This window comes from Mastigoproctus giganteus, chromosome 4 (assembly GCF_048544385.1).
Source record: "Mastigoproctus giganteus isolate SK-2022 chromosome 4, ASM4854438v1, whole genome shotgun sequence".
NCBI classification, from domain to species: Eukaryota; Metazoa; Arthropoda; class Arachnida; order Uropygi; family Thelyphonidae; genus Mastigoproctus; species Mastigoproctus giganteus.
In genome coordinates, this window is record NC_143578.1 from 222,671,981 (window position 1) to 222,698,886 (window position 26,906).

The 26,906-nt window shown below is 35.8% G+C and overlaps 1 protein-coding gene across 2 annotated transcripts in view; it reads left to right on the top strand.

Moving 5' to 3' along the window:
* LOC150087431 (serine/threonine-protein kinase Sgk2-like) overlaps window positions 1-26,906 on the top strand; it is a 268,124-nt gene that overhangs the window by 114,350 nt on the left and 126,868 nt on the right. For both annotated transcript variants that reach the window (XM_090372067.1, XM_090372068.1), the window contains exon 8: window positions 22,367-22,534. In XM_090372067.1, the coding sequence (XP_090228193.1) occupies window positions 22,367-22,534 (168 nt within the window). The remainder of the gene's footprint in view (window positions 1-22,366; window positions 22,535-26,906) is intronic.

Sequence of the window (26,906 nt, forward strand, 5' to 3'; positions counted from 1 at the left end):
ACCGCAAGAAATGTTGTATACCAGGTCATTAATTTGTGTTGCGAACGTGGAAAGAACCGAGCAGTTGTTCAGTATAGTGTGTAATTTCCGTATTACCCTGGCCACAATTTTAAATTCAGTATCTAAAAAATCTATTAAGCTGTTTGTGCCACTGTTCAACATATGGGACAGAAATAAAGTATTTTTTTGATATTACTATTGTTGGTTGGTGTAGTATTTTGTATCCTATCCTTAGCCTGTACCCTAATTCGGTTTATTGTGGCAAGGGGGATAACCCCTGTTTAAGAACCTGCTGGTTAATATTTGTATTTCTGAGCCCAACGCAGATTCTGTCGTTGAATATTTATAGGCATTTAGAAATTGATTACAGATAATCGATCTTTTGTAGGTGAATGCGTGATAGCTATTATAATGTAGAAGCATACTGGTGTTTGTAGGTTTTCGATAGATACTAAATTGGATTTTCCTGAGTAAGCGTGAAATTTAGAAAGTTTAATGACTTTGTATCCATATTCTCCCTTTCCAATATAAATTTGAGTCTAGAATGGCTATTATTAAACGAATGTAAAATGTCTTGGATAGTACTACTATTAGTGATAACTAGAACATCGTCTAAATACCTCCCCCATAGTATGTGATACGGGGTTGAAAAGGTGTCAAATGTATATACTTAATCTTTGAGAGATAGATCACTGACATTATGCCACTTGGGCTCAAACCCATTGGTAATCCAAAAATTTGTTTGTACACCTTGTCTTGAAAGGTGATATAGTTTGCCTCAACTAACAGTTTAATTAAGTGAAAAATTTCCTTAATGGGCAGCTTCGTATAATTAATCGGTGTCGAGTTTTTATTTAACATATCCCAAATAATATCTAATGTGTATTCAACGTTTACATTCGTATATAACGAGGCATCTAGTGAGAATAAATTGTCATTGTCGCGGAGTCTATAGTCTTTAAGCTTATTAAATAACGTATCGTAGTTCTTAATCCCAAATTGTATTACCTGTCTAAAGGGTATCCTTCCTGCAGCACGTCCTTATATAAGGACGTGCTGCAGGAAGTTTTGTTACTGCAGAGGAAGGAAGCCAATGCTTTCGAAAGCTCCAGATTTTTATCGCTTTTGATCCGGTTTATTTTAGTGTATTTTATCATAGTTTTAATGTTTTTTTTTTTTTTTTTTTTTTTTTTTTACAATGTACATAATTTAATTTAATATAATAGCAGTTTTTGTAAATTTTTATTTTATTTGTAAATATTTTAGTTACAGTAAAATACTTATATTTTCATGGTTGGTGTACGAGTCTATTTTTTGCTGAAATCTGTCTAAAGGGGTTTTATAATGCTATATACATGTGTGGCTAAGGATGAAAATGCCGAGTTCCTTTAAGAAACAATAGGTCGAATACGAAATCCAGTCTTGTGTAATTTTACGTGACCGAAAAGTGCAGGAATATTGTATGTTCTGGCCTTCGATTCCTTTAACTCAGCCATAGTAATGTAGTCGTTTTTTCGATACGCGGTTAACGTTTTATTGTATTGATTGACCAAATTGGTAAACAGTGCCGGGTCTACTTCAAGATAAGTGGAGGCATCTGAAACAACAGAATTTAACTTATTAATATAATCAGGTTTATCTACTATTACCATTGTATCTCCTTTATCTGCCTTCTGTATAATAATGTCTTTATTTTCCCGAAGATCTCGTAAAGCTGAACTGTCATGTGTATTCAATTTAGGAAGTTGTGTTTCTTTTATGTTATTCTCTCCTTGGTTAATATGTTGAATAAATAAATCTTTTTGTGGAACATTACGAAGTCCAAATTCAATATCAATTACGCATTGTTTTTTAGGTAGTTTTCGAGGTGGTAAATTATAATTTAATCCTTTGGATAAAAGTGAAATCTGGTCCTGCGATAGCATACAAGAGGAAAGATTTGTAACCTATTGATATGTCGGTTTGTTGAATACTGGGTGGGGGGGGGGTGTTTGTGAACTAGCTGACGTATTCTGTGGTAGTACGTTGTGTGTCTGTGGGAGGGGGGGTGTCATACTTCCATATCATACAGAAGTGTTCTACGTACTATATTGAGCTAAACTCCTCTTATTATTTTACAAATATTAATGTCAACGCAGAACGTATTGAGCATGACAGCTCTGATTCATGCTATCTAATTCATTTTTTTAAACTCTAATTGACTATTTCATTCACTTCCTGTCCCTCCAGGGGTAACCTATTGATACACACAATTATGGGGGATTTTTTGAACGGTTTGGTGCAAAATTACATTAAATCAATACTAAGATACTGGACCCAAAGTTACCATATTTCTTTTCTAAAATATTACCTTCAAAACAACATCGTTCCAAAGTTTGCCAGGGTTAATTTAAATCAAAAAATTTCGGGTACAAAACAACTAACGCTGCCCACATCGCGTAATGTCGTTAATCTTGCCTTAAAATCTCGATATTCAAATAAATAAAAATACCTTTCCTAGATTAGGAACCTTCGCAATAAATTATGTTATCTGCATCCAAACAATTGGTCTGTATTGAAGACCTCCATAGATTTGCGATGGGAAGCAGAGGCCTCAGAAATAAAAAAAAAAAAAAAAAAAAAACAGACACGTTAATAAATTGCAAGCGTTATCGGAAAGGTCAAGACACGTTCATGCAAATTCTAACACATTGTCACAGGCTTGCGACCAAGTACATACGAGTTGGGTGACAACCCCCCCCCCCCACAAACACACAACGTACTACCACAGAATACGTCAGCTAGTTCACGAACATCCCCTCACCCAGTATTCAACAAACCGACATATCAACCATTTTTTCGTTTTAATTTCTGGAGAGTATCATACAGAAGTGTTCTACGTACTATATTGAGGTAAACTCCTCTTATTATTTTACAAATAAAAGTTGATCTGTAATATTACACATCAATATGTCAGTAATCTGAAACACCCTGGAACGTTGTAACAAACTATATGCCCAGCTACATACTATTATGTATAACATAGGGCTTACAATACCGGTCAAAATCTTAATACCGGTATTTTGGTATTTTTAATTTATGAAACCGGGATGCCGGTATTCCAAAAGCAAACTTTTTTTTTTTTTTTTTTTCAATAAATTTTGATAACAATTAGGTGCAATAAAGTAAGAAAAAAAAACTAGTACTGTAATTACTTGAATTCATGTTTTAAAGAAACTTTTATTGCAATAATAAATATTCTGAAAAAAAAATCATTAAAATACAGTTATTCTAAAAACAAAGAAATACATATTGTTACTGCAAAGTTTAGTTATGTTTAAGCATCCACACTACCTATCCAAATAAAGTGAGCTCTTAAGAAACATAAGCAGTCAATAGTACGATCGTTTAAAATGGATCTAATTTTGGTACGTATTTGATTAGCGGCAGAAAATGCCCTTTCGGATTCTATTCTGGTACTGAGATAATCGTAGACGATCTCAGTCCATATTTTCTAGGCTTTGAACTTCTTTTTTTTTTTAGCAAAAATAGTTAAGTATTTCATTAATTTCCGACTCAAGTTCATCTTTTAAAATCTCATTGGAGTTAGGCAATTTCTTATTTTGGAAACAATTCGCAGAACACTAATGTTCTGTTCCATGTTGGTCTTCCATGTTGAATTATTTTCATCATTTTCTGAAGGAGAAAGACATTTTATTAAGCAAAGTATAATTTTCACTATAGTATCTTTACTGAGTCTGGGAGAGAGCAAAGAGTGGGAATAAAGAAAGAGAGCAAAGAGTGCAGTTAAGGAATTCTTCACATATATCAATTCCAAGAACAGAAGGACAAATCAGATTGTACCTTTATGTAATGGATGTGGGATTGTATTAGATAACATAGCTGAAGTTGCAGATGAACTCAACAGTTACTTTGCAGCGATATTTACATAAAAAAAACCCTTTGCGTCAATGTGAGATATTATGGAAGTGAAGTTGAAAAAAATGTAATTAATGATGTTGAAATTTCAAATGGTTATTTAATGAGAACTTTCATGCCTACAGGCAAATAAGGCTCTGTGGTTGATGGCATATACCCTATAATCTTAAAGGAGCCAGCAAGTGAGTGTATTGAACCATTAAGGCTAGTTATGAAAGCATCACTAGACTCAAGAGACGTTCCGTTGGATTGGCATAAATTGGAACATAAAGGCGTTTCTAGGAGTGTAACGGGAAATTACCGACCGGCCAGTCTAACTTCAGTAGTAGGGAAAATCATGTAGGCAATGATCAAGGGTGGAATTCAGGATCATTTAGATGGAAATGGAATTCTGTAGGATAACAGCACTGTTTTGTAAAGGGAAAGTAATGTTTAACAAATCTGGTTAGCCATTTTGGCAGGCCACTCACGATCTAGATTTAGAGAATAATTTCGACATTGTTTATTTAGATTTCAGCAAAGCATTTGACTCAGTCCCACATGAGCGGTTACTTTATAAGTTGAAGCAGGCTGGAATCATAGGGAAAATCCTTAGATGGATAGCATGATAGCTTGAAGGCACCAGGCAGAGGGTTGTGATAAATGGTTATTCCTCAGATTGGGTTAATGTAAGAAGTGGGATTCCCCAAGGATCAGTATTGGGACCACTGTTGTTTTTGATTATCTTAATTGACATCTATGAAGGGATGGAGGGCTTAGGTCTAAATTTGCAGATGATGTGAAAAATGCAAGGTCTTACACCTGGGGAACAGCAACCCCAAAATAACTTATACACTTGGTGGAGTTGAACCAAAGTCAGTAGTGGAGGAATAGGACTTGGGAGTTACGATACGGTCAGACATAAAGTTGTCCGAGACTTGTGGACAGGTTGCAGTGTTGCATGGTGTCCTGTCAATGATTTATTGAACATTTGCTAGTAGAGATAACAATGTCATAATCACATAGTTGATTTTATAACTTTTATGTAATTAAATTATAAACAATTTTTTTTTTTTTAATTAGTACCGAAAAACCGGTATTTTTTGTATCAATACTGGTATTTCAATACCAGAAAAAAATGACCGGTATTCGAGATCGCGGGATCCCGATATTGTTAGCACTGTTATAAGTAATAACACTGAATCTCTTTCTTGGACAGATACTGTAAATTCAGTTCTGTATTCTCTCTGCTTACCTGATGATCTGCTTTTAGATTTGTTCTGTCATACAGATATTCGATCACTTAATCTTAATTACTTTACTTCCTTGGTTGTAGTTCCTTTTACCCCTGTTGAATTATCTTCTGCCATCACCAGGATTAAACCTAATCGGTGTCCTGGTGAAGATCTTATTGAAGAGGAGCTCTTGATAAAACTTTGCTCATGCTATCCAGATGTTCTTCTAAATTTATATAATAAATGTCTACAATGGTTTGTTTTTCCGAATTCCTGGAAATCTGCCATCTTAAGAATTCTATTGAAACCTGGCAAGTCTCCTAATCTTCCCCGGGCCTTATAGACCTATCGCTTTGTTATGCAAGATCATTTTGAAGGACACGCAACATGGCTTTGTAAGGGAAAAATCATGTATAACTAACTTAGTCAGCTATTTAGACACAGTTGCACCGGGAAAATTTTTGACATAGTTTATTTGGATTTTAGTGATGCATTTGACTCGGTCCCTCATGAGATTATATAAGCTTGAATAGTTTAGGATTACTGGTAAGATTTTGAGATAAATTTCTGGGTGGCAGCTTGGCAGAAGAGGCAAAAGTTTGTGATTAATGAATATTCTTCAGATTGATATAATGTAATGTCAGGAGTGGGGTCCCCTCAAGGATTGGTTCTTGGACCACTGTTGTTTCTCATTTTCAAAAATGACATCAACATAGGTATAGAAGGCATAATGTCAAAATTTGCATATGATGTAAAGATTGGTAGAGTTGTTAATGATAAGTGCCAAGTAGTACTCCTTCAGGATGACTTGAACAGACTTCAAAGATGGCCAGAGAAGTGACAGCTATATTTTAATGCTCCTAAATGCAAAGTGTTACAATTGAATTTAGCTGGGAGTTACAGTACAGGCAGATAAGAAGTTTTCTGAACAGTATAAATAGCCAGCCCATAAAGCCCATGGTGTCCTATCGATGATTTATCGAACATTATCTGTAGAGATAGGGAGGTCATAATCCCACTTTATAAGATAATTGTAAGACCACATTTGGAATACCGTGTTCAAGTATGAAGACCTCATCTGAAAAAAGACATTCAGCTTCTTGAACGGGTTCAAAAACAGGCAACTGGGATGGTGAGATTGACTAAAGGACTAAAGGTGAGATTGACTAAATATGAGTAAAGACTGATTTTATTAATATAATTTATATAGACTGATTTATATAATCTTATTGATTATATGGGCTGTAGAGGTTGGCAGCCAGGCATCTTAGAGGTCACCTGATTGATGTTTATAAGGGTCTAAGTGGGATTAGTAAAATGAATGAAGGTGGAATTTTCACTGTTATAATGAATTCCAGAACTAATAGCCATAAATTCATACAGGGATTGAGGTTTAGATTGATTAGATTAGTTTTATTTAAGTCAAGTCTTGATTGTTGTTCCAGCAATCAAGACTTGTTGATTGCTAATAAAACTCAATTTCAAACTGCCAGCCTCAACTACCTGCAAGTTCCTCTTGCAGGTAGTTGAGGCTGGCAGTTTGAAAAATTCAAAGGTCAATTTGATAGTTACCTGCATGAGGAGGGAAGCATATAATTTGTATTTTCTTATCTACTTGGTGGGTTTTTTTTTTTTTTTTTTTACCAGTGCAGCAAAAGCCTGTGGTACCCTTGCACTATATGGTGAATACTATAACTATAATTCATGAAACAGTCACTCGACTTTTATTAACATATGCATTGGAAATAAGGGGATATATGATGGAAACTTGAAACTTTTTAAAATTTTTAGAAAAATAACAAGAAAGGTTTTCTAAAAAATTGGATACACTGTTTTATAACTGCTTATGCCTCCTTTTCTAAGTTTGTTGATTTAGTTATTTCCTTTGACTAGTTACAGCTTTTATTATTCTCTGCCATTTTAATTCCAGTATTCAATCAGCATCAGAATTTTCTATTATACACAAATAACATTCTGTTCTATTAGTCAGATCGGATTCCCTTCAAATCCACATTTGAATGCCATGGCTAATCTGACTTCAACAGTTCCCTCAGTTTCTTTAACTGAAGACTCTCTCTCTTCTTTAAACCTCAGTGCATAATACTGTATCCCCCCCCCCCCAGGAAACAACCTGCTACCCCTGAGTGTAGCAGTTCTTCAAAATAGTCAAACTGTGCCCCGTGCTTAAATTTCTTGCATTACAGTTTGATTCCAAACTAATTTTGAAATTGTGCATTTGAGGCTTTGACTAAGAAATTATTAAAGTCTTATTGTATTCTGAAGATGGATCTGATTAAAAATAAGTCGATGAAAATTAAATATATTTATTCTAAACTAATATATTTTTATGCTTCACACATTTTGTGCTCCATGGACATCTTGCTGCCATTGAGTCCTGAATTCTAGAGTATGAAAAATTCCCATCTGCAAGTTGTCATTTTTTCTTGAGAAAAGAAATAAAATGAATTAAAGATCTACCCTTCACCACTGCACACTCTCAGAATTAAAGTTTGTTTCTCAACAAGTGCAAAGGAACATGACCACTACTGCTTAGGGGATTTAATTGCTGTGCCCAGTCCAGATGTGTTCCTTAAAAATCTCCCTAAACCAAAATAACTTCAAAACGGTATAAACTTTTGAATCTTACTTGCTATCAACTCCAGGAATCTTACTTGCCTAAAGGCAAGTAAGATTCCTGGAGTTGATAGCATATGCTCAGTAATTTTGAAGGAGGTGGAGAGAGAGAGTGCATTGAACAATTGTTTAATTGCAGGGGCATCGTTGAACTTAGTAGAGATTCCTCTTGATTGGAAAAGTGCCAGTGTATTGCCAGTAAATAAAGTTGGTTTGAAAAGTTAAGTAGGTAATTGTAGACTAGTCAATCTGACTTCAGTGGTGGGGAAAATCATGGAGGCAATAATAAGGAATTTAATATGGGAACATTAAGGTTATAAATGAAATTCTAAAGGTTCCACAACACAGTTTGTTAATGGAAAATCATAATAGCTATTCTCATACAAGTTACTGATGAACTCAATCTAGAAAATAATTTCAACATTGTTTATTTGGATTTTAGCAAAGCATTTCACTCAGCCCCTCATGAGAGATTCCTGTATAAACTGGAACATGTTGGGATCACAGATGAGATTCTAAGATGGAACGCAGGGGGTGGAGGCAGAGGATTGTGATGATTAATAGTTATTCTTCAGAGTGCTAGAGGTGGGACTGGAAACACTGATTTTCTTCAATTCTGAAAACACTGATTTTCAGAAAAGACTTCAATGGATTAGATGATGTTAAAATTTGCAGGTGATTTGATGATTGGAAGACTTGCCAATGATTAGCACCAAGCACCACTCTATTAGAATGACTTGGATAGGCTACGAAGATGGTCAGAAAAGGAGCAGCTATGTTTGTATACAGCAAAATGCAATTTACTACTCCCTTTCATGTAAAGTTTATATAACAGGGAATTCCAAATAACATATATTTGGTGGGTAGCAAATCTTTACTTATAGGGATAGGCAGATAACATTAGTAGAGGCATATGACGCAAGAAAGCAAGCTTATATACAGCATCAGCCAAAAAAAAAAAAAAAAAAAACCCTTCCCATTCCTTCCAAATGTTTGTTTACTTCTGCCTTGAATTTATTTAAGCTGCCAACTTCTACAATGACAGATGGAAATTTGTTCCAGCAATCAACCACCTGCTGACTAGAGGCAAATTTCCACACATCTGTTCTACAACTGTCTTTCCTCAATTTGAATTTTTTTTTTTATGTCCCCTCAGGTGATTAATCTGGGCAAGAGGAGGAATCCCATCAACATTGAGCATGCTCGATCCATTCAAGGCTTTATCATTTCAATCAGATCACCTCACAGATCTTAGTCTCCAGACACTGTAATTTGCAAAACTTAAGCCTTTCTTCGTAACAACAATCGTTTGTTCCATTTACCAATCTTGTTGCCCTTCTCCCTACTAATTCCAGCAGCTCTATATCCATCCTAAAATGAGGCTTCCAGACCTGTATACTGTACTCAAGTCGTGGCCAACCATTGCCTTATACAAGGGGATAATCACCTCCTTATCCCTGCTAGAAAAATTTCTGTATATCATTAACAAGACACCATGAGCTACTCTTGTAGACTGCCTGTACTGCTCAGAAAACTTCGTGTCTGACTGCACAATTACCCCTAGGACTTTTTCATTCTCTACCATCGTGAGTGTAGTACCACACAGTTGATACATTACTCTGGGATTACTGCTATCAGTACTTTTCATTTGTCAATATTAAACTTCAGTTGCCACCTCTCAGCCCATCTGCTCGACTTTTCTAGATCCTGTTGCATAAGCATACTGTCATTAGTGTCATTAACAACCCTGCCAACCTTCATATCACCAGCAGGCTTGGACATTAAGCCTAATATACATTCATCCATATCGTTAATAAATACAGAAAACAAAAAATAGGCACAGCACTGAACTCTGGGGGGACTTCACTAATAACATTAGTCCACGAGGAGCAGTATCCATTGATTAACTCTGTCTTCTTCCACTCAACCATCCCTTTATCTATAACAGCAATTTGCCCTTATTGGCATATTCCTCCAATTTGTACAGCAGTCTTCCATGTGCAACGCTATCAAAATATTTTCAAAAATCCAAGTCTATGATATCAAAATTTTGCATCCAGTTCCTTTGTGATCACATCATATTATCCAATCAAATGGTCAGACAAGGCTTCCCCTTAACAAACCCATGCTGTGTTCCAATCTATGACTGTAGTCCTGTCTAGGTGATCCTGCAGTGCTTCTGTAACCACTGCCTCCATTAATTTCCCCAGAACAGAAGTTGAACTAACAAGTCTATAATTGCTTGTGTCACCCTTTGATCCTCCTTTGTGAATTGTGGTCACATTTGCACATCTCCAGTCGATGGGTACCTCCCCTGAGTCCATGGATGCTCTCATAATTATGGCTAAGGGTTTGCTCACTTCCTCTGCTGCCTCCTTTAATATAACTGGATAGATCGCATCCACCCCAATGCGTTCCTTATGTTTAACTTCAACAATTTCTCCTCCACTTTGCCTTAGTTAATTACAAAATCATTTAGCTCCCTGCCAGAGTTTGATAAACGTCTGGCATTCCCATTCCTGAATAACTCCTCATGTGAATTGTAGATGCAAAATACTCATTCGGTTTGTCAGCCACCTGATCAGGAACATCAACAGTCAACATCAACAATCTGATTAATCCCCTTCCTTCTGGAATTTACATAAGTAAAGAAGTTAAGGGCTCCGTAGCCTAGTGGTCAGGAGCGGGAGTGTAGTGGCACACGCTCTTTGAGTAGACCGGGGTTCAAGCCCCTGACTGCTAAATACAGTCAATCTGCCAACCCGCACTGGACCAGCGTGGCAGATTATGGTCCATTTCCATGAGCATGAATTGTTGAGGAGGCTTCCATCCTGCAGTGGGTTGATAATCGCTGCAATTTATTTAATAGCATTCACAACAGTTGTCAGCGAGATGTCCTCGCTTCCATCATCATCACAAAAAAGAGAGCTTATCCAAGTCATCAATGATATCCCACCAATGTCTTGCACTGGATATGATGGGGTCCCACAATTCATTCTTAAGAGCGTTAGTGTATTCATCATTGATGCACTCCTAGGTATCTTCAATGGAATCCTCACAACGCAAAGTTTCCCAATAGCCTGGAATCAATATATTGTCCGACCAATCCGCAAAACACAAGGAGCGACATCAATTTCACAATTCAGGCCAATAATGAAAGCCTCATGTCTCCTCAAAGTCATGGAGAAGTGCCTGCTTCCTATCCTAACCAACCAGGTTCTGCCATGTGAATCACCATACATTCACTATGCCTTGAAACGCAGGTCCACCATTACAAACCTATTGCAAACCACCAACACCATTCTGAGGGCTCTACAAGATAGGGCTGAGATGGAAATTGTTTATCTGGATATCCAGTCTGCATTCGACAGCATATACATCCAGCCCCTCCTGCAACTTTGTGAGGATGGATACCAGATAAAAGGCAATATACTGGAATTCTTGAAGTCGCTACTTACGACCAGGGTCCTTCACTTGACTGGGAATAAAAAATCTTTCACAAGGAAAGTTTGTGTAGGTGAACCCCAGGGCACAGTTCTCTCAGGGCTCCTCTTTACGGCTGCCATCCACCCATTCCTGTGTCAGCAAAAAGAATTTATCAGTTATGCAGACGACTTGAAGCTCCTCTATCGGATCAACGGGACCACCCGACCTGATTCTGTTTCTGGAAACATTATCAACAGCCTCAAGAATCTGATTACATACTTGATGCAGTTCTCTCTTAAGATAAATCCCAAAAAATCTGCACAAATGGTATTTTCCCTCAAATCAAACCCAACGCAACTAAACCTGGAAATCCACGGAAGCCCCATCACCCCAGTCATCAAGCACAAAGATTGCGGCATTATATTCGACCCTAAACTCAGTTTCAAACACCATGTTGCAGACATTCACAACAAGGTCTGCAGAGCAAGATGGCTTGCCAAACAACACCTCCTTCATGTCACAGAGCCTGAGTACACGCTCCAATACATATACTGGTTTCTGCAGCCAGCCATCACCTACGGGTCAGAAATCTGGGCGTCAGCAACGAAAACCACGCTAAAAACCATTGCATCTGATGAGTACTGGCTTCTTCGGTGGATCCTCTTCAAGCATAAACTGCCACCACTCATACATACTTCAGATATCACCCAACTTCTAAATTACAGTAAAGTCTCCAAACGGATATTTGCCCTCCGCTTTCTTGTGTCAATTAAAATGATAGCAGGTGAAGTCAATACGCCAAATTTTTGGCAGATGTGCAATTGGAGGGTGCCCCCAAAACCCTTAAGAGCCCTCCCCTCTCTGCAGTCTGTGGCATGGAGGCTCAGAATAGGGGATAGATTCCTGCCCATGGAGATGCTCCACAATGTCCAGGAGATGGATGTGGACTACAAAAAGTTCATGGAGGACAAATCGTACAGAAGACGCATCATCAGGGACCAGCTTTCATCTTCAACCGAGTGACTGCCATCCTCTTTTCATGTCTTCATTTCACATGTTAATATTAATTTTATATGTAAAATATGTAATTATACATTTTATGTCCTAATATGTTTTAAGTAATTTTTCCTGTATAAGTTATTTAATGTTAAACCCCTAGCATTGTCACTGTTGTGGGTATTATTGCATCAGGCAATCATGTAACCAATCACTGCCTGCAATAAAGATATTTAAAGTTTTTGCTGTTTTTCTTCGAATCCTTTGCCAAAGATTTCTCATAATCTGCCTGCTCTACCCTAACCTCCTTTGAGACTTGATTACAGGCTAGCTTATATCTACCACAGTCTTTTGTGGCACCTGATAATTTATATGCATCTCATGCATTTTTCTTCTCTGCTACAAGTAATATTAGTTCATCTGCCATCCATGTAGGCCTAAACTGAAAGCAAAACCCTTCCCTTTACCCCTGATGGTACTTGCATCTTAAAGTAAATTCCACATCAGCACACTTTGGTTAATGCCACCTAGTGGTTCCTTTATCTGCAGATTCGTAACGCATGAAAAATCACTGCTGATAATCAGATCAAGAGTATTACTCCCTCTTGTTGCCTTCTGAATGTGCTGCTGTAGAAAACAATCATCCAATAAATCCACAAAAGCATTGCTAGTATGGGAATGACCAACCCACAAGTTCCAGTCAATATCTGGGAAATTAAAATCCCCCATTATAAGACAATCTGATTTACAGGCACACTCTGTTTCTCTGTACAGTTGTTCATTGTAGTCATCAGAGTCATTAGGCTTATAACATGCTCCTACTCTCAATTTTGTTCTCCCAATGCTTACGTCAGACCAAACTGACTCAACATTGCACTGTCCACCTGTGTCAGCCTCTCCCTCCTCCCTTTCTGTGCACGTTGTACTCACCAAATTCCAGTTTTGCATTCCTTTTTATCTGTGTGACAACATACCTCTGATATCCCAACAATATGTGCCTTTGATGTCTTCAGCAGCAGCTCAAATTTATTTACTAAACTCCCAGCATTGGTGGCATATTTGCTAATGCTATCAAGGCAGTGTTAGGTGAGTTGAAAAACTGCTATCTTGGGGGGGGGATACACAGACTAAAAGTTTAACAGTGGCTGCAGGCAGAAGTAAAAGTGATTCTTGCACTGCTTCTATTAGAATGAACAGCAGCCTGGAAAGCAAGTTAATGCAGATTTCCAGGACTGCTGAGAGTCATAGTGGAACAAGTAAATACATGGGCTGTGTTAGGGTAACTAATAGTAGGAACAGGTGCATGTATACTTGCATTATGCCAATGCTAGGAGTACAGTTAATGAATTTTATGAGCTTGAAGTGCTAGTCAAGACATCAAAGGCAGATATTGTTGGGATATCAGAGACATGGTGTCACACAGATATAAGCAGTGCAGAATTGGAATTTAGGGAGTACAGTGTGTACAGAAAGGATACACAGGACAGGAAGGGAGGAGTTTTACTATTAGTAAAGAAACACAAAAAATCTAAGGAAGTGCATCCAATTGATGTGCGTGGACAGTACAATGTTGAGTCTGTTTGGTGTGACATAAGCACTGGGAAAGGAAAAATGAGAGTAGGTGTGTGCTATAGGCCTAATGAATCTGATGAGTATAATGAGCAATTGTGCAGAGAAATAGGGAATTTTAACTTTCTAGATATTGACTGGAAGTTGGGGTTGGTCACTGGTACGCTATCAAGACTTTTGTCGATTTATTGAATGACTTTTCTACAGCAACCTGTTCGAGAGGCAACCAGAAGGAGTAATACTTGTGATTTGATTATCAGCAGTGATTATTCATGCATTAAGAATTTGCAGATAAAGGGGCCATTGGGTGACAGTGATCACAATGTACTGATGTTGGAATTAATTAAAGATGTAACTACCATCAAGGCTAAAGGGTATGGCTTTTGATTTCATAAAGGTGATTACAGGGGTCTCAGACAGTTTTTAAATTCTGTACAGTGGGATCAACTGATAATGTTACCAACACTGAATTATAAATTGGAAGTCTTCAGTGACTTAATTTTGGAGGTTACTAGGCTTTTCATTCCAACTAAGAAATACTCTTCAAGGTTTAGGCCTAAATGGATGTCAGATAAATTAATGAGGCTTGTGGCAGAGAAAAAAAATGTATGGGATGCATATCAGGTGACACAGAAGCCTATGGCAGATATAAACTAGTTTGTAATCAAGTCACAAACGAAGTTAGGCAGGTGAAGGCAAATTACGAGAAATCTTTGGCAAAGGATGCAAAGGAAAAGCAGAGGTCTTTACTTATGTAAACTCTAGAAGGAAAGGGATGAATCAGATTGGACCATTTAACATAGATGGGTTGACTATTCATTATCAGGCTCAGGTAGCTGATAAACGGAATGAGTATTTTGCATCTACATTCACACATGAGGAGTTATTCAAAGAGGGAAATGCCAGAAGTTTATCATCACTCTAACAGGGAGCTAAGTGATTTTGTAATAACAGAGAAGCTTGGAGGAGAAATTGTTAAAATTAAACTTAAGAAAGGCACCTGGGGTGTACATGATCTATCCAGTTATATTAAAGGAGGCAGCAAAGGAAGTAAGCAAACCCTTAGCCATAATTATGAGAGCTTCCTTGGACTCAGGGGAAGTTCCCATGGACTGGAGGTGTGCAAATGTATCACCAATTCAGAAAGGTGGTTCAAAAGGTGACACAAGTAACTATAGAACTGTGAGTTTAACTCGTGTTCCGGGGAAAATAATGGAATCGCTGGTTAAAGAAGCATTGTAGGATCATCTAGACAAGACTGCAGTAATAGTTAAGACACAGCATGGTTTGTTAAATGCAGATCTTTCCTGACTAATTTGATTGGATACTATGATGTGGTCACAAAGGAACTGATTGCCAAAAATAATTTTGATATCATATACTTGGATTTTAGGAAAGCTTTCAATACTGTTGCACATGGAAGACTGCTGTACAAATTAGAAAGGTATGGCATTAACGGTAAGTTGCTACAATGGATAAAGGGGTGGTTGAGTGGGAGATGACAGATAGTGGTAATCAATGGACACTGCTCTTTGTGGACAAATGTTATTAGTGGAGTTCTCCAGGATTCGGTGTTGGGCTCAATGTTGTTTTGTAATATTTTGGAATGATATTGATGAAGGTATATCAGGTTTAATGTCCAAGTTTGCAGATGATACAAAGGTTGGCAGGGTTGTTAACAACAGTAAAGACAGTATGCTACTCCAACTGGTTCTAGACAAGTTGGGCAAATGGACTGAGAAGTAGCAACTGAAGTTTACCATTGACAAATACAAAGTACTCCATACGGATAGCAATAACTGAAGAGAAACATTTCAACTGTGTGGTACTACACTCAGGGAAATGGAAAGTGAAAAAGACCTGGGGATAATTGTGCAGTCAAATATGAAGTTCGCTGAGCAGTGCAGACGGACTGCCAGGGCAGGTCTTGGCAATGATATATAGGAATTTTTCTAGCAGGGACAGGGAGGTGATTATCCTGTTATACAAGGCAGTGGTCAGGCCACACCTAGAGTACTGTGTACAGGTCTGGAGGCCTCATTTTAGGAAGGATGTAGAGTTGATAGAACAAGTACATAGAAGGGCAACAAGATTGGTGAGGGAAACCAAGTTTTGCTCTTACCAAGAAAGGCTTAAGTTCTGCAAATTGCAGCACCTGGAGAGTAGGCACCTGCGAGGAGATCTGATTCAGCTGTATAAGGCCTTGAATAGGTTGTGCAAGCTGAATGCTGATGGGATTCTTCCTCTTGCTCAGATTAATACCTGAGGGGCACAGTTTCAAATTGAGGAAAGACAGTTGTAGAATAGATTTGCAGAAATTTGCCTTTAGCCAGCAGGTAGTTGATTGGTGGAACAGACTTCCATCTTTTGTTGTGGAAGTTGATAGCCTACATAAATTTAAGGCTGAGCTGGACAAGCATCTGGAATGAATGGAGGGGTAAAATGGGAGGTTTTTTTTTCTTTTTCTGGCTGATGCTGCATAAGCTTGCTTTCTTGCATTGTATGCCTATGCTAATGTTAGAGGAATCCTGAAGGGAAACTAAGATCTATAGGGCTCTGAGACGATAGTAAAATGAATAAAGACAAAATTTTACTTGCAAAACTTTCATTTCACAAAAAAAATAATAATAATAAAAAGCTTTTTTTGTATTGTTTATTTTTTTATCATCTGTGTATTTTTATTTTATTTTATTTTTTTTTTTTTTTTTAGTATTAGTAGTGGGAAATGCAAGAAAGCATGATTATAAAGCTTCAGCCAAAAAAAAAAAAAAAAATCCCACATCACCTGTGCATCCCCTGAACTAGTTTTGTCCTTCAATTTATTCACTGTACCCATTTCCACAACAAGAGATGGAAGTTTTTTTCCAACTATCAGCCATCTGCTGGTTGATGTGAAACTTCTGCACATCTGTCCTGCAACCATTTATTCAAGATGTAGCCACACCATTGCCTTATACATTGGGGTAATTGCCTCATTATCCTTTCCAACAAAATTCCTGTACACCATTTACCATTGACAAAACTCCATAAAGTCTCCTTGTAACACTGCTCAGGGAACTTCATATCTGACTAAACAGTTACTTCAGGGTCTTTTTGATTCTCCACTACCCTTTGTATGGTATCACACAGTTGGTATGTTAATCTGAAATGTATTAACATACCAACACAGTTGGTATGTTAACCCCATATGCAGTATCTTACATTTGTCAGTGTGAAACTTCAACTGTCATTTTGCAGCCCATCTGCCTAATATTTCTAGATCTTCTTTTGGTAGTTTACTTTCATTACTGTCATTAAACACAGCACTAACCTTTGTATCATCTACAATCTTAGACATTAAGCCTATCAATATCATTAATAAATATTTATAGAAAACAACAATGGGCTCAGCACCGAATCATGGGAGAATTCACTAATAAGATTAGTCCACAAAGGGCAGTGTCCATTAATAACCACTCTCTGTGTTCTCCCTCTCCACTATCCCTTTATCCACAGCAGTAACTTGCCCTTAATTGCCACACTGTTCCAATTTGTATAGCAGTTTTTGTAACTAACAGCATGATCCCTCCTCCCTTTTTGTACACATTGAACTCCCTAAATTCCAATTCTTCATTCCTTATCTCTGTATAAAACCATGTCTCTGATATCCCAAAAGTATCTGTCTTTGATGTCTTCAGCAGCTCCTCAAATTCATCAAATTTATTTACTAAACTCCTAGCATTCGTGGCACATTAGAGGAAACCTGATTGAGATCAGTAAGTCTCTGAGAGGAGATAGTAAAATGAATAAAGGCAAAATTTTACTAGTAAAACTTTAATTTTACAAAATTGAAAAAAATAAGCTTTTTTTTGTTGTTTATTTTTATCGCTGAAGGTAAAGAAAGCCAACGACAACCACAGGAAACTTCTGGTAACTTTTACCCAGCAACGGCGTTTCCCGGTACCGCAGCTTCTTCCTGCATTCTTCAAACAGATGGTGTGTGTGTTATCGGTAATGGCAGTAGAAGTCGATAACGATGTATTGATTAGTTTTTTTCCCATTATTAAAAGCAAATTATTGGAATTCATAAGTGTTAATGCCTTTGCAGCTGAAATTTACTTACAGGTACACCCTCCAGACTGCCTCAGTCTTAGGTTGTTTATCCCCTCCCCCCTTACCACTGTTTTAACCTGATAGGACAATGACTTCTACTGCAACTACCGATAACACACACAGTCTGTTGAAGTCATTTTTGTATTGGGTTAAAATAGCAGGATGGGGGTGATGATAAACACCCTAAGATTGAGGCAGTCTGGTGGGTGTACTCATAGGTAAATTTCAGCCAACTCATGAATTCTGATAATCTGCTTTGAATAATAAGAAAAAACTAATTAATACATCATTGTAGACTTCTACTGCCACTACTGATAACACACACCATCTCTTTGCTGAGAATGCAGGGAGAAGCTGCGATACTGGAAAACGCCTTTGACGGGTGAAAGTTTCCTGTGGTTCTCTTGTTGGCTTTCTTTACCTTAGCCTTTTTATGTTCTGTTTATTTTCATTTTTTTTTTTTTTTAATGAAAAAAAAATCCAAAAATTCATAAAGTATATATCAGAATTATTTTTTGCTCCCGCTTCCTTTGTTGCTCCATCATATTATCCAGTCAGATTAGTCAGAAGCTTTCCCTTTAACAAATCCATGCTGCAACTGCAGTATAACTGCATTCCTGTCTAGATGGTCCTGCAATATATTTTTTTGTACCAGTGACTCCATTATTTTCCTTGGAACAGAAGTTAAACTAACAAGTCTGTAATTACTCATATTACCTTTTCATTCCCCTTTTTGTATTGGGGATACTTTCAGACATCTCGAGTCCATAGGAACTTCCACTGAAGCCAAAGATATCCTCATAATTGTGGCTGAGGGTTTGCATACCTCCTTGCTTCCTCCCTTAATGTAATTGGATTCATCCTAGTCACCCTAAGTGCTCTTATGTTTATCTTCAAAATTTTCTCTTCCACTTTCCTCTCAGTTATCAACAAAATCATTTTGCTCCCTGTTAAGAGTTTGAACTTCCGACATCCTCTTCCCTAAAGAATTCCTCATTTGTTGGTGTAGAGGTAAAATACCTATTCACTTTGTTGGCAACTTGAGCGGCATCGTCAACAGTTAAATAATTGACGTCAATTGGACCAATATTGATTTAGCTCTTTCATTCTACTGTTAACATCAGTGAAGAAGTCTTTGTTGCATGCATTTCCAGGGACTTTTCATAATCTGCCTGAGCTTGCCTAACTTCTTTTGTGACTTGATTGCAGACTAGTTTATATGTACCATAGGCTTCTGTATCACCTAATAATTTATATGCATCCCATGCATTTTTTTTCTCTGCCGCAAGTCTCATTAGTTCATCTGACATCCATTTAGGCCTAAATCTTAAATAGTATTTTGTAGTTGGTATAAAATCCTAATAGCTTCAATGATTACGTTCTGGAATGCTTTCCATTTAGAATTTGCTGATGGTAACATCATCAGTTGCTCCCAGTTTTTAAATATTTCAGTTTTATTTATTATTTTTTTTTTTTCGTAAATTCTCATTACAGGGAATGAGATTTGGACTGGACTGTAGGAAATTTTCTTTTACCCAGCGAGTTATTAATTACTGGAATAAGTTACCTATGAGGAGGGAAACACAAGTTGTTTTTTTTTTTTATTATTATTATTATTTATTTCTATATTTTCCATTTATTTATTTATTTTATTTTTTGGCTAGTGCAGCAAAAGCCTACAACTTCCCTTCATTAATTAACTCAACTTTAAACCTTATTAATAAGTTCCACATTGATGTCCATTTAATTAATTGTGATTCTTTACTGTTCATCTGAAATCTCCATTAAAATATTGACCTGTTGTTATAAGAATTGTGATATCTGTGCAGTTTACAATTTGCTGATGGTAACATCAGTTAGTCTGCAGTTTGATAACCTCATTTCATTATTATGGGTCTGGATTATCCATAATCATGGGTAAGCCAAACCCAGATTCATTTTTGTTAATTGTACAGTCCCTTTTGAATTCATGATATGTATGATAAATTCTTCTTGATGATATGTATGATGGACAATAATCATATTCATAGTTTTTTCATTGGTGAAATTGTTTCTGGTGGATACGACTTTTAAATCTACAAAAAAGAAGTTGAACTATTCTTTATAGTGACCCTCTTGAAAAATGAATAAATTCTCTATAACAATCCAAAAATTTCCACTACTCTAATGTGAATACTGTAACAAAAAAAAAAAAAATGTCTTATTTTTTTATTTTTCTGTTACAGTGTTCACATTTCAAAATGAAAGAATGCTAATTTATTGAAGCTAATGATGATAAATTGCTAATTGGCAATTTCTCATGCTTGTTGGCATAATGAAATTTGCTTTCATTATATGGTATATATAGACCATATGTTTATCAACATCGCTACTATAAAGCAGATAGTTTTGCCAACCACAGATAAAATTAAGATTTTAAAAGCTATAGATAATGGCATACATTAGACTTACATTGTTTACTATTCTGAAATATTGAAATCTTAGAGATTTCTTCTGTATCAGGTAGGACCAGTGCATGAAGGCAATGTATTTGAATCTTTAAAAGGTAATTTTGGAGAATGGCTAATGATGATGCATGCAAAAAAAAATCCCATAAACTAAGCCTGAAGTGTTTGTGCATTGGATGAACATTAATGATTTCATGTCTTCTGGTGGATGCTTCCAGAAATTTGAAACTCATTGTTGGTGCTGTCTCTCAAAAGTGTGCGGTGAAAGTGCAGCTTTCAGCACATGAAACTACGAAGGATTGGAAAGAGAATCATTTTAAAAAAATGTTTTGTTGACATCTGACCAGAACAACATCTTTAGTGCTGACACAACTGGACTTATTTTAAGTTGTTACTAGATAAAGCACTTACATTTAAAGGTGAGAATGTAGTGATGATAAAAAGGGGGGGGATTACCATTCTCATGGTGGCAAACATGTCTGGCACAGAGAAATTTCCTCTCTTAATTGTTGGGAAAACCCAAATGCCCTGCCCTGCCCGATGCTCCTAAAAATCCAACAACAACCCAAATGCTTGGTGTTTAAAAGGTTTGAATACATTGTCAATTATGTATTATGCAAACTAAAAGGCTTGGATGTCATCAAAAAATCTCTGAAGATTGGATCAGAGACTTTGATCACAAGATACGCAGGGAGAATGGAAAAATTTTGCTTTGTGGATAACTGCACTTCTCATTGCCAAGTGAAAGGTCAACATGCAATCACTGTTGAGTACCTGGAATTCTAATATGACATAATTTCTTCAGCCATTTAATCACAGTGTAATCTAGTGCTTGAAGAAAAAAACATTGAAGAATATTATTAAACAAAATTGTGCTGTTTCCTGAAAATGCAAAATTCACTTGCTATTGGCAATTATTTGTGTATTTCAGATGAGATTGAAGTTGTCAAAAAAAGTGACTGCCTCAAACATGCTGGATTTGTCACTTTGAATGATGCAGCGAATGAAGCTTTGCATGCTTCTTCCTCTATTAATCATGAAGAAGGCCGATAACAGTGAAATTTTTGAGAATGTGTATCATTACTTAAACTTCGAGGAAATGTATTTTGAAGGCTACACCAAAGTGAATGTGGATATTGATGATTTCAAGAAATATATGAGAAGGGGAACTCATTATAGATGTAATGGAACCTGCAATTTGTAGTGATGAAGAAGAGAAACCTACCTTGGTTGAGCCAGAAGTTTCATTGAAGGGAACTCATTAAGAATTAGAACTTGTATGTAATTTTTTTTTATCACAACCTAACTGCAAAAATGAATTAATGGTTGTTGTGCACCTTCATTATTCTCCTTTAAAACAAGCTCTGCCACTCAAACAATGCATTTTGACAGATTATTTTAAAATCTGAAAGCAATTGCCCTGTCTATCTCGGATTAGGCCTTGATATGTATGTATGTATATGCATAGATACTGTACATATGTACTGCTGTGTACAGTAATTACCATACATAATTTACAAATTAATCTTACTGCAAAATGTACAGGCTTCATATTCTTAAATACTGTGGTACATATTCTGAATTAGATTATATTATATCGTATTAGTAGAACTAAATTAAATGTTCAAAGTTTTCTTTGTTCTTTTCCTGATTTTATGAACTATTTATATAATGTCCTTTCAACGATGACAGTTTTTCTCATTCTATGCAAGCTGCTATAAAGAGATTTAACCAATAATTAAAAGATATTAAACAATTGTATTGCATGCATATAAATGTTTATTAATATTTTTCTTAGAGCCTATTTTTACTTTGTTGTATTATGTTTTTTGAAATGAAGAATTGGTATATTATAAATAGTTATCATTATTGAAAATGATTCTTTTTTTACATATTTGAATAAAAAACTGCATATTTAACTTTTCTGCTGTTTTTTTTTTTTTAAGCCTTCTTTCCTTGCATTAAACTGGGGCTAGCAATATAGTGTTGATGATATTTGTGTGGATTTTTATTGAATCAGCACTTTTGAAATTATTACTTTTTTTTATGTGGATACAAATCTCTTCACAGGTGTTAAACAAAGAAATGATACTGAAACGCAATGAGAAGAATCATGTAATGAGTGAACGTAATGTATTATTGAAAAACTTGCATCATCCTTTTCTTGTAGGCCTTCATTATTCATTCCAAACACCAGACAAGTTGTATTTTGTATTGGATTTTGTCAATGGTGGAGAGGTAAATTTGTTTTTATCTTATTTAGTAAAACATTAAAAATTAAGTGCATGTGTTGTGTTTTCACATAAAATATTCTTATTATAGAATTTAAAAAAAATAGAGAATGCTTATTGGTAAATAGGACGTTTTTTTTTTTATATCAATAAGTCAGTTAATTTGAGACGGCTGGAAAACAGCTTTTTGTTTTTGTGACCTACAATTATGATCTGTGAACATGCATCTGAATCTGTCATAAAATTGAGATCTAAGCTTCTTTGGCAAATTCTGAAATGGTATGGGAATTAATTTCTGTGAGGAAAATGAAACAAAATATAGTAGTGTCAGTTATCTCAAATAATTGATGTCAGATATCTTTCGGATAATCGAACCGGGTAATTTTTCCTGTAAGATTATATAAATTTAATCTTACCAGATTATATATTATTACTGGACTAAATAAAATTAGAAACCAATCTTGGAAAACAGAAACATCCATCTAGGCATTTTTATGATTTTTATACGAAACAGGAAACTTAGAAAGAGTTTTTTTTTAAATGCTCTTGGTTTTTTCGACTTACCGATAATGAGCACGGACAACCTGTGCATCCCAGTGGCATTTGCACACATAGCAATTGTAAGTCGCTCTTTTCTCATCTTAAAACCTGGTACAGGCATTTTTCTATTTTAGTGGCTAGGGTTTTTTCTCGGTAATGCTTTTAATAAGTTAATAATAGGTTAATTAGCCCGACTCATCAACATTATAAAAGTTTTCTTTCTCGTAATTAGCTTTAACTGAAGCAAACTTACTTTTAAAGGACACCGCTGCCAATTTGTCTTCAGAAAGTTTCTTGCCTTGAATGTCTAGTTTACTTATACCCTGTCCCAGTTTAAAGTTTTTAAGCCAACCTGCGCTTGCCTTAAAATCTAAAACTAAACTTTGCTTCTGAAGAAACCACAAATAAAGTGCACTCTCTAAAGCAGCATTTTCAGGTTTCAACATTGTCTTTTTCCTGCTAGGTTCTCCTTCACTATCCATAATCGATGAAAATTATGTTATAGCATTAGTTTTCTTGATGTCATAAATTGTTGAAGTCCCCACATTAAACCATAAAACCATAAAAAAATTGAGAAAAATAATAAATCACACAGTTTTGGACTGACATTATTCTTACCGAATCTAGAGCTAAACTAATCTGAAATTCACTCATGGTTTCCGAACAAACCCAGTAGTCTCTGTGATATTTTTCTAAAGCACATTTCTGAAGGTCACATAGAATTCTAGAGGTGACAGCCATAAAACAAAAACAATATGCAGTTTTCAGTTTATTGGGCTTTTTGTTTGTACAATCTGTTATAAATAGGTTGTTTGGTTCTTGAGGTTGTTGCAGACTTTCTCTCAGATATGCCAGACAAGCTATGCTTGCTACCTGGGGGGGGGTCTAAAACGCTGATGGAACCGATATTCCGTTGACACTCAAGTCAAGTGGACCCAATTTTGGCTAAGTCCAAACAGTTTGTGACATCCAAATCCTCTGCTTGCACCTTCACAATGGTGGGACTGTTAGTAATCCTGGGTATAACGCCCATGCACAACACACTGTGGGTGACCACCCAGGTGTGAACCAACATTAGCAGGGGTTGAGGTGTGGCCCACACCACATGGAGGAATGCCGCCCCTCCATCAGTTGATTTTACGTACAGTGTTTGTTTAATATCACTGGAGTGCAGGAAAGATGTGCATCCTCTTTTAAAAACTAACATTGTTACATTAGTTTCATCATATTTTTGAACTGAAAAATTTTAACCCATATTGCAAAAATGAGTGAAATAAAGAAAAGAAAGGTTGATTCAGAAATTCAAGTATTTAAGGATAAATGGAATTTACTATATTTTTATATTAGTCTCAAGGAAAAATTGTGTCTAATATGCAGAGAGACAATGGCAGTCATTGTCAAGGAATACTATGACGAAACAAACATTTCTTATTGGCAAAGATATTGTCTGCACTTGCAAAAAACATTAAAAAATTGGATTTTTTTGCCAGTAGATTTGGATGATGCAGATACTGCTGACACCTCACACTTTTTAATTGTTATTAGAGAAATTGATGCAGATTTTAATATTACTGAAGATTTGCCTGCGGTTTGTTCATTAAAAGGAACAACAACAACAACAGGAAGAATGTATCAATTCTACAGAATTCTTGCCAACTGTGCACCCTTTCCAAAAAGTCTCAATTCCAACTGCTCATTCTGCAGAATGCCCAGTCAGAATTGAGACATCAGGCAATCAGGAGGCTGGCAAACAGCCTGTGTGTATGGTCTGAGGATGGGTTCCGGCAAGGAACCCATACTCGGACCATACATAGGCTGTTGTTAGTGTATAAGGATTTAGTTAGTAGACCTTAATTTGCCTTAATGTATAGGGATTTAGTTAGTAGCTAAATAAACTATCTTAATATTCATGTGGTGTAAGAGTGGTCATTATAGAAAAACTAGATTTCATGGAAAAACCACTATGTAATGTCCTTCAACTATATTAGAAATAGAAATTTTTGGTGAGTGAGAAAAAAAAAAAAGGCAGTCCCAGAATTTAATGATTTGAACTGGATTTGAATTTAATGATTTGAACTATCCGTTTTTGGCTGACATAATGGAACACCTCAATGAACTTAATATTAAGTTACAAGGAAGAATGAAAGTTGTTTGCAATATCTTTTTTGACATCAAAGCATTTGAAGCAAAATTAGTTTTTTTTTTTTTTTTTTTTTTTTCATCCAATTGAACACTAATTTTGTTTATTTCAAGTTTTGCCAATAATTGTTTGAGTTAAATACATTTAAAAATGCATGTTTGAGAGATTATTTTTTAAATTCTATTAAAATACTGCAAAACCAAATTAAAGTGAGATTATTTTCATATTTTTGGCCTAAGCCGTTTAACACTAAAATCTGAAAGCACATTGTATAAGGCCAGTTAATACTTCACACCAAGTCACTAACAGTAGTTCACAATTCCATAGATTCACGTTTCTTTTCCCACCCAACTACACCATTTCATTACAACTCAACATGAGAAGTACTAAATATAGGCCAGTTAATACTTCACACCAAGTCACTAAAAGTAGTTCACAATCCCATAGATTCACCAAGTTTCTTTTCTCACCCAACTACACCATTTCATTACAAATAACATGAGAAGCACTAAATATATCTCTACAGAATGAAACAAGTACCTACTTATCTACATGAATCAGCTTGCACTGCAAAAAGAAGGGACAGAATAACATATCAGCCTTTCTCCTTGGCCATTCAAAGACCATCTCCAAAAGATGCCCAATAGTTCAAGACTATATTACCAAGAAGTTATGCGACTAAAGTACATGACATTTTACTTCATCGTATCTTTTTAGCTGTTTTAAATGTTGTTTTTATCATTAATTTGTGCGTAATGATGCAAAATTCTGATAAACAGTTATATAATGATAATTGTAATTATAATTAATATTTTCTTGGTAATTTATTATTAAATTGTTTTTACTTTGTTAATAGCCTCAGTAGTGATTTATTATTATTTCTGGTCAAACAATCAAAAATATTCTGCATTTAATTTCCACTATGATTCTGCATTACTTCAATAATAGCCTATTAATTTGCCGTATAAGCCATATTAATCAAGAATAATTGCTACTTTCTTTTAAGGATCGTATCAGGTATTATCGGTGTAAAAGTATTTTCTGCATTTTAGAACCATTAGCAGCAGGTTCCTCCCTAACAGTATAATGGGTTTTCCACTTCTGAGAATTTCTCAGAACCTAAACCCTGGAACAGTGACAGAATTCAAAAACAGATATTGGGACTAACTGGGTAAAAATTTTGCTGAAAATTTTCCTGACTTACTAATAAATCTAATTTAAAACATCACAGAGAAAAGTTCATTTTTTTAAAATGAACTTTTCTTTCTTATTTGTATTCATGGGATGATTAAAAATCTAAATCTGCCTTAACCTTTTAGCAGTGCTTATGTATATTTATACTTTTCAAGGTCATTTCAGACAAATTACCATTAACATTCAAATTATTTTGAAATCATCCAGCATGTACTGCCATATGTTATCTGTGTTTTTACAACTAACAGTAGACAGTTTTGATAATGGAAGCACAAAAATAACTTTGAAAATCAAAGGGAGAAAGAGATCACTGTTGGCTGTTATTATTAGATTTGTGCCAGATTGGGGTGGGGGGGGACTCTAAATTTGATGAAGTTGAACCAAGTAATATATACTTAAATGAATAAAATATTACTGCAAGTAATATCCTATTTAAATTAGTAGAGTGAAAATATTAGTAATAATTTCGTTCTGCTCTAATCAAGTCAAAATAAAAACAAACTTA